The sequence below is a fragment of the Papilio xuthus genome, unplaced genomic scaffold, assembly GCF_000836235.2.
Source record: "Papilio xuthus unplaced genomic scaffold, Pxut_1.1 DF826933.1, whole genome shotgun sequence".
In the NCBI taxonomy this organism is placed as follows: Eukaryota; Metazoa; Arthropoda; class Insecta; order Lepidoptera; family Papilionidae; genus Papilio; species Papilio xuthus.
Window position 1 is genome coordinate 5,320,081 of NW_013531716.1, and position 9,906 is coordinate 5,329,986.

General features: G+C 35.5%; 2 protein-coding genes across 2 annotated transcripts in view; both read left to right on the forward strand.

Annotated features, from left to right (window-relative positions):
* Window positions 1-9,906, forward strand: part of Apaf-1 (protein) — an 81,459-nt gene that overhangs the window by 25,480 nt on the left and 46,073 nt on the right. The gene's annotated exons all lie outside the window — the stretch shown is intronic.
* fzy (cell division cycle 20 protein fzy) lies at window positions 2,221-6,946 on the forward strand. The gene is made up of 10 exons (XM_013317881.1): window positions 2,221-2,656; window positions 2,813-2,919; window positions 3,147-3,317; window positions 3,572-3,665; window positions 3,986-4,215; window positions 4,477-4,623; window positions 4,914-5,041; window positions 5,191-5,338; window positions 5,711-5,910; window positions 6,208-6,946. Exons 1-10 carry the CDS (start codon window positions 2,356-2,358, stop codon window positions 6,305-6,307), a joined length of 1,626 nt encoding a protein of 541 aa, XP_013173335.1. The 5' UTR covers window positions 2,221-2,355; the 3' UTR covers window positions 6,308-6,946.

The following is a 9,906-nucleotide window of genomic DNA, read 5'->3' on the forward strand; positions in this document are numbered from 1 at the left end:
CAGCCGTGGCGGTGGCGGCGGCGGCCGTGGCTGCTGCTGCAGAATATATGAAAATCTTACCATCACAGTCATCTGACACATAACAATGGGGAAGTGGTCGTAAGCGGTCTCTTGAATCTCATGCTCGTCTACTGTTACCAAATTTAAGGATCTAGCTATTTCCGGTCCAAATTTTGGCAGCGTGATGGTCTTGTTCTCCGTTGGTTGGATAGCGCCTCCACGAGCAGCCGCATGCCTGCTGTTTGCTGCGCCTCAAACAATGCGCGCCATCCGTCTTCTGCTGGTGTCCGTAGATCTTCATTTTGTACCGGCACCGATCCCACTTCTGATGTCGGAGAAACACTTTTCTCAACGACATCTATAGTGGTTGAGGACTTGGTGATGATGACCCAACTCGATCTGTCTCCACTCTACGTCAAAACGCCTTATATACAGATGGTGCCTCGACCCCTCTCAAGCCCACCTGGCTCTGCTCTGATTGGTCGTTACTTAAATTACGATAATAATGTTATTTAGTCTAGGAAAAACGAAACTTATAAAGTAAGATCAAATTAAAAGTTATTAGAAGCTTTTACAATATCAATAAACATTAAACATTGCACACAATGCGTTAAACAGTAACTCAGTTGACAATGGCTACTTAATAACTTCCTACTTTAAATATATTGTTAGCTGAGGGTGGAACTTAAAAATAATGCTGGGGTGATGCCAATATAAGAGACCGCACCCTCATTTTCGGGACACACTCGCCACCGAACACTGAAGCCAGCGGAAGCTCTGCCCGTTTGACTAGCCAAAATAATTAAACATTTTAACTAATAGTTGATCAAGTTAATGTTATATTTCGAAATCATTTAAGTGTTAATTTAATTCAATCAATTTTGTTAGTTTTGTTATTAAATCATAAAAGTACTGTTGTAGTGTGTAAGAAAATTTTTTTTTTTTAATTTTCCCTGCTTCTGATCCCTCAGATCAGAAGTGGGATAGTGAAACTCCCACGTCCTGGTTTGTACATCCTGATACGATGTGTTTCCATTGTTATTTCTTTAATTGGCTAGTCATACGATCAGAAACATATTTTTGGAAATTGTAACAACCCTTGTTTAAAAGGACAAATTAACCCTTTGCTTCCGGTGTTTCGTATAACATACGTAAGTACGACGCGATGAGACGGTGTGATCAAGTTTTATAATGTCAACTTTGGTGAGTACGTTCCAATTGTTTTCTTTTCCGCTTTAAAATAACAAATAGAAGTTGTATTTGTTAGCCTTTTGTGTAAATTTTAGAATGGCTCAATTTTAATATTTTGTCGTGTCTATCCTATTGATCGATTATTTACCGTAACTTGAATGCCCTGCTTGGAATTACGCCTAATTTTAAATACTTGCTAAAAGAAAGAAAACATGCATAATAAGAGGCGGCAGAGTAGAAGTCGGTGGCAAAATCAGATAGATCTGATCGCATTCTAGCCAACATGATTCACGCTACTGACGACGTAGCCCTTCTAGCAATATTTTAACCGAAACAATGCAACAAATTTTGAATAGACTGGTGTCATTAGAGGAACAACAGGTAGTGTCTTCATCTCAACGAAAGGAGTCGAGTGGCCGCGCTGCAATGGAAGTAGCCAACTCCGCGGTGCCTGTGGCAACCATCAGCGCCGAGCCCGTTCCTGCCGTTGAGCCTGCCGTGTCGATGCCGCCGCCGTCGCAGTTGGGCGAAGCTGTGACTGCGAGCTCGCTTCAAGGGCGCGCTTCAGGCTTCAACGACTCCGTCCTCACCGGAGCGTCCCGCGAGCGCTACGTCAGTCTAGGCCAGCGCTGCCGGTGAGATCTAAAAATACAATGAACAAATAGAAGATGTAAGTTTATCGGGTCACATCATGTTTTTTCTAATCACTTCTTCTTACTGTTTCTCTCTATATGCATTTATTTTTACTTTATTTATTTTTTTCGTTCGTTTCCCTCCCTCCAATAAATCTACAGAGGCAAAAGAATCAGCAGTGAATTCAACGTGGTATTAATTGTGCAGCATCTTTAATTTATTAAAAACTTAGTTACTCCAAAAATCGAAATATTTATCAACAGGTAATAAAAAATAATGGTAGTAGTTTATAAAATCATAAAAACAAAGAATCAAAGAGTATATAAAATGCAAAGAATATCCATAATCCATAGAGATTCCTACTTGACGTACGTGCTATGTTATCTGTGACACAAAAATCATGTGCGCCAATGGCGTTTTAAAATTTCAAATCTCAACGGTTGTTTGTGTTTGCCAGTTGAACGTGTTCTTAATGAAATCATAGTTTAAAAATCTGTAATTTTTGAATTGTGTCGTAATTTATATCGAGGGATGGCCCAGTTCAACTATTTGAACGAAATAAATAGTTTAGCCACCATGGACGGGCCCATTACGAGAGGTCCTTTGCAAAGATGGATCAAGAAATCAAACAACGAAAATATAAATCCCTCGTTGAGCTCATCATTGAAGAACATTTCTAATGCAAACATAAGTTCTTGCAATCAATCGCTCCAAAAACTGTCGATTACTGCAAATCAAAGCTGCAATAACAGTGCGTTATCTAATAGCAAGACACCTACAAGAAATGAAAATAAGAAAGGCAAGAAAACTCCGTGTAAAACGAAGTCCCCAGGTAAGTCCTTATTACCGAACAGAATAAGTTGTTTTGGTATTTTAGGATAATATTTGATTAAAATGATAAAATTTCTTAAAATAAAGCCGGTTCTAATGTAACTTCAGGAAACTACTTACACAGATTTTTTTATTATTTTAACACAATATGTTGCAGGTCGTTCAACAACACCAACTCCCAACAAAGCCTCTAAGACACCAAACAAAGCTGACAGATTTATACCTTCGAGAAGCAATTCTAACTATGACCTGTGCCATTACATGGTAAGCGTTAGATTAAAATATTAACAAGAATTAATAAAATTATAATATGTTTGTTTCAATTCATACATAATTCAATTTTGTTTGCTAAACTCCTGAATTTTTTATTCTGAAATTTCAAAATGTATTTAATTCTTAGCATGTTTAAAAAACTACTTATAACAATTATTACACTGCTAATAAGTTTTACATCCTCTTTTATCTTCCAACAAAACGTTAATTTGTTTCAGATGAGCCGTGATGAAGAAAAAAGTGAAGAAGCAGTATCACAAATAGCAGCGACTGAGGCCATTGGAAGGGTGCTGACAGACACAGAGCCAGGCCGTCTACTGCAGTACACATGTAAAGCCCCTGCCGCACCTGAAGGATACCAGAATAGATTACGAGTTGTATACTCACAGGTATATTGATAATGCTGTTGATATTTGACTCCACTTCATTCCATTCTGTTTATTTTCAATTTCTTCTTTGCGGATGTGGGTACTTTCATATTTTGACAAAAATTCACTAACAAGTAATTAAAGACATTGCACAAAATTGGGATATATTACTATTGTTCGATATAAAATTGATTATTTGTATTATAATATTGTTAACAATGTTACCTAAACACAATAATTGCTATAACAATATTGAAAATTTGCAATGATTTTAGGCAAAAGTTCCTTCAACTGTGAAAAACAACACAAGATACATTCCACAAGCTCCTGAAAGAATACTTGACGCTCCTGATATTTTGGATGACTATTGTAAGTTTAAATGGTTCTTAATCTTTCTAATATTATAAATGTGAATGTTGAGGTGGATGGATGGATGTTTGTTAGATGATATCTCTAGAATGGCTACATGGATCTTGTTAAAATTTGGCATAAGTATAGAACATACTTCGGAAGAACACATAAGCTACTATTTATTTAAATTACGTGTGGATGTAGTCTGGGGCGACCAATATATATAATTTCTTCATTACTTTTTAATTCTTAACAACTCACATACAAACAGCACAAAGATTAAATCATTGTTAAACCTTGAATATAAAATATAATATCCAATTATTATTTCATTCCAGATCTCAATTTAGTTGACTGGAGCACATCAAATGTGGTGGCAGTGGCTTTAGGTAATGCTGTATATTTGTGGAATGCTGGCACTGGGCAGATTGACCAGCTCTTGACCCTGGAGGGCTCGGAGACTGTCAGCTCCGTCTCCTGGGTGCAAGGAGGCTCGCCACACTTGGCCGTTGGCACATCATCCTCAACTGTTGAACTGTGGGACTGTTCTAAAATTAAGAGACTAAGGGTGAGTAGTTGGGCGACAATTAAAAAACTGAAAGGGAAAAGAAATAGGATTATGTGTTCAGCATCTTTTATCAGATAAGAATATTTTATGCTTGTTTTTCGAGAATATTCTTTGTTAAAGTTACATTCACTACTTTAACTGTCAAAAAAAATAGATATTGTTGCTTTCTCTGAAAATATCCTACTTCTGTCACATTAGCTTTTGCTATTTTTGGATTTACCAAATCTCTAACATGTCAAGATTGTTCATAAACTGTTGCAGCTAATGGATGGTCACTCTGGTCGTGTGGGCGCGCTGGCATGGAACATGTACATCTTGTCTAGCGGAGGCCGCGACGGTAACATCGTGCACCACGACGTGCGACAACGCGACCATGCTCTAGCCACCGTGTATGCACATACTAGAGAGGTACACACAAACAGAAACTTTACATATCCCACTGATCCAAGAGTAAAGCAATAAAATAGTTCTTAATCCACATAATGCCATCATGTACCGCAAATACAGTAACTTTCTGGTTTTACTTATTTAAAATTGCAGTTTATGTATTTAAAATTTTACTATCTCTGTTGTAAAATCTTGTAAAATTCTCACTGAATTACCTAAATTACGCGTTTATCAGTAAAAACTTCTTAAAGAAGAAAATTAATAATTTGATGTACTTGTTACTGTATATCACCTATTGTGTATAATTGAAGGTGTGTGGTTTGAAATGGTCGCTGGACGGTAAATACCTGGCATCGGGCGGTAACGACAACCTGCTCAACATCTGGCCGCTGGCTGAGGGCCAGCACTACTCACAGCCACAGTATTTATACTCGTTCAAGTAAGTATTCACCATGTTATATAAACTTAGGAGCTTTATTCATTTTGGGTACCTCGGAATTTATTAGTAGAATACGAATTTTAACAAGAAACAAAGTAATTTAAAGCTAATATTAGTAATTTCAATATTACTAACAATATGTATTTCAGCCAGCACCTGGCGGCAGTGAAGGGCCTGGCGTGGTGTCCGTGGAGTGCAGGCATCCTGGCGTCAGGCGGCGGCACCGCGGATCGCACCATTCGCATCTGGAACGTCAGCACCGGCGCCAACCTCAACACCGTCGACACCAAGTCACAAGTAAACCCATATTATGATACCCCGAAACATGCTTACTGGCACCAAGGCTCGACCTTCTTGAAATACTTTTTTAATTTTGCAATTTGATTGTATACTAGGCGCTTAAGCTTAACATATAGCTTACACCCGTCGCCTGCGACTCCGTCCATGTGGAATAAAATAGAACATAGTTAGCCTATGTGTTCTTCCAGACTTTGTCCTATATGTATGGCTAATTCATTGATATCCGTTCAGCCGTCCTGGAGATACCATCAGTCATCCATCCACCCATCCATCCATCTAAACATTCGCATTTATAAGTAAGATAATAGAATAGATAAAGCAATGTATCATAATTCAACATAATTGATAAATTAATGTGAAATGTGTCAGGTATGTTCGATCGTATGGAGCACGCACTACAAGGAGCTGATATCCGGTCACGGGTACGCCAACAACCAGCTTATCATCTGGAAGTATCCGACGATGACGCGCGTGGCCGAGCTGAGCGGGCACGTGGCTCGCGTGCTGCACCTCGCGCTCTCGCCGGATGGCACCTCCGTGCTCTCAGCCGGCGCCGATGAAACCCTCAGGTGACACTCGTGATGACACGAGCCATATGCCATTTACACCATACAATCTGCCACTAGTTATCACCTATCGCAGCATACCATCTACAACTAACTTCATGTCACCCACTATACCACGCGTACACCATACCATATGCCACTGGAGACAAACCGAATGTCATTTAAACATAACTATCACCACTTATAACATCCCACCTAACACTTATAAGAAATATTTAAGTGGTTAGACTTTTAAAGTACATATAAGCAAATATTGCCTCTCTCAAGTAGCACACTTTAACAGTTCTTTATAATTTTCAGACTTTGGAAATGTTTCATGTTGGACCCGTCTAAGAAGAAAGGCCCCACCGACTCAAAGGCTGCTAAATCTCTACTGAACATGAACTCATTGATTAGATAATATGAATTGACTATACGACGCTTGTTGTGTGAACTTTTGACTGAATATTGTGATGTACACATTAGTGTTACTGTTGTAATCAATTAAGTTTTATATAATTAGGATCTTGGTACATTATACACTGGTGTTATAAAGTATTTTATGCCGCATTATTTCAACTTTGTAAAGTTGGTTAGATAATGTAATTTTACACATTATTTTTGATTATTGTTTTTCTAAAAACTTTTAAAGATATAGACAGGACTTTACAAAATGATGACATGTTTTTAACTTGGTGACATACAAGTATTAAAAATGTAAAAATAATGAATTTGAATTGTTATTTAAATGACATTTTGTAAGGACTTATCTATATTTTTAAATGTTTTTCAACAAGTGAAGTTGAGGTCGTAAAATGTTATGTATAAATACTAATTTTCTTTCTTGATGTTTCTGTTTTAGTTTTATTGTACTTTATCTTCTGTAATAAGTTTAACCGAGAGCATTTCTCAACCTCGGCCTCCTTGTCCACTAACTTTATACAAGTATTTTGCGGCTGACTAAATGTTAATTATGTTTTTACTACACTCTGCATGGTGTTTAAGACGATTTTAATGAAAAACTGTGTTATTTTATTAAAATAAAAATAACGAACCTTGATTTGTATTTGATTTCAACTCTACTAGTTCACTTTATCTATTTTTTCTTTAAAAATATAATTACTTAGGTAGCTAATACAAAATGCAGGGATATGGTTATATGTATTTGTAGCTACAGTATCTAATCATGCTGTATGGTATCAAATGACAAGAAAATTTAAATTAAACTGAAAAAGAAAGGATTTTTTTTCTATTTTTCCCCATAATCGTTATTGACCTGACCATACACCGGTATACAGCAGTATACAGCTTAATGTTAATTTTTGGCCACGTTCTGCACTAAGATTGTATATCTTAAAATGCTGCGCGTGTGCAACAGCCCTAAACGTAGCTGATAGATATTATTGCTTATAAAAGTTCTATTTTATATTTAAAAGAAACAATTCAATAATGTTAAAAATGTTCAAAGAGGGCGATGATGCCTTTCATAATTGTAGGCAACAATGGTTAAATAAGAGACCCACCACTTAATCGGATCATGGTCCCATAACGGAGACTAGGCCTAAAGCTAGGACGAACGGAGATCTATCTCTATCGAGAGTTTTCAAGAGATGCAACTACATTCGTTACGAGCTTCTAGAGCCTAATTTTGCCTTCAGTTTTTTGATAGTATATGTGGGCCGATCCCGGCGGCACTGCAATGCCGGGCCGACCCGTGACGGAAGTGGAGCGAGCCCCTAACATCCCGTCGTTTTACAAAAATCAGTTTAATATACTGGTCCCGCGATGCGGGAACTTTCAGATATTAAGCTGAAAAGAACAGATACTACACTTTGATCTTAGCCAAAAGGCCGAGAAGCGATGCCGAGGTTTTCACAACCGGCGAAACTGATTCCGTTGGTGGGAAACTCTACATCGCTTACTAGAGTTTTGAAGGAATAAATGAAGGCCATCTAGCGGTGAAATGATAAATTATTTTTAAAAGCTACTAACGCCATCTATTGAATAAAATTATCATCAAAAATCAAAGCACATAACTTTTTTTGGGTTAATAACGGGAACAATTATTTTTATCATCAACCTGCTTTGTTCCTACGGAGGGTCGTCACAGATGTACATACATTTTTATAAACCGTCATATATAAAATTCCCTTCTTACGCATATCCTCTTTATAATCACGATTTTAATCTTCGATATAAAATTAAATATGGATATTTGATACTAACCTCGCTCAAATTAACAGTAAAGGGATACAAGTCAGAATAATAATACATTTGTGTAAAAAAACATTTTATTGCTTACACTAGTTAATACAGTTGGAATGTAAAAATTAAAATTATACAACTAAAAAAAAAAGTAAAAAGTAAAAGCCAAAAAAATACAATGTGCAAATAAAATGTGCGCAATTAAAATAATAAAATTTGATGTGATGTCGTAATTGTGATAGAATAATTTAATGGAAGCCGAATGAGTGACTAGAGACTAAAATTTTAGAACAAGATAATAGAAGCGCCTGATAAATGCAAAGAAAGGAACTAAACAGTACATAATTTTTGCCGGACTGAGCCTGAAACAAAAAGTACATTAAAATTATTACAGACAAGCGACTTTGTCGAGTTAAAGTATAAAATTACTGGTTAAATATAAGTTAATTGTTGGTATCTCTTTCATTCTCTTTGTTAAAATAGAAACAACAATATCGGTGAATACAAGAATCACGGCCGTCGAATTTCACTACACCAAAATGATTCGATTTAGTTTCATACAATGTTGATTGTTAGTTCTATAAATTTATAATACAATATACTAAGCAAGTTACACATACAGTTTTAACTGAACAGTTTCAGCTGTATAGTAGAATTGTACAGTGAAAACTGAAGTCAAAATTTGAGTTGTCAGTTGACTGTAAAGTTTTCGGTTTTGCCTATACATCAGTTTTAACTGTAGTTCGATCGTAAACTTGAAACTGAACATGTATTGTTTGAAAATTAAATTATTAACACTTAATAGAAAGGCAATTTTATACTTTAACCACCAAAACATTAAAATACAAAATTTTAAAAATAACTTTCAACAAACAAAATTACTGCTCAAGAATATATTGAAGTTGTAAAAATTTGTTTGGAAAATATAACGTAGATTTGAATTTAAGTATTTAATAACGATTAGTTAAATTTTATTACTTCATGGATATAGATAAAACGAAACTATGTCCGACTATTATGCTCAAAAGGCGAAAATATTATGCTAATTTCTAAATTCATTGTACTTATTGTAAAACATTCATACTTGACTTATATTTCATTTAAATCACTTATTTCTTAGTTGCCACTAATAATGCTATTTCACAATTTAAATGTGATAATACGTATTTTTCACTAATCTCTATAAATAGATAGGCGATTGCTTATAAATTACAGCTTTATCTTTGATCTGATTTAAAAAGTATCCGTTGATGTAACGTGACAGTTATTTTTATTAATATTATTAGTTCCAATCCTCAACACCGGTACGAATCATTACTATCAGCGCCAAAATGGTGTAAATCAAATAAGCACAAAATACTTCGTCTTATAGCCTGTCCATTTATAGATGTCAGTGGTATTTGTTATCATTAAGTCTTGTTTTACAATGGACTTATTTTACTTAATGTGGGTTTTTAAGATCAAAGTCCCCGTTTAAAACATATCTCTGTTTTGTAAGATAATGACAGAGATGATATGTTTTACACAGATATTTTGGTCTCAGAAACCAACTGTTACATGCATATGTATGTTAAGAGCCTTATTTCTCATATATCTTATATATCTTGTGATTTCCATGACTCATTTTATAGACGTAGTTTGTAGCAAATGATTAATGTTGATATTGTGTTATTTAATCGTGTATTTTAAAGAATTTATTGCTTTTGTAATTTAGTAGTCATAGAATTAAGAAGCGCCTAGAAAATGTATTTTGATTGTTACAGGCCAACTTTCCCATACATACACGTATACAATTCTTATAAAATTATTGCCATT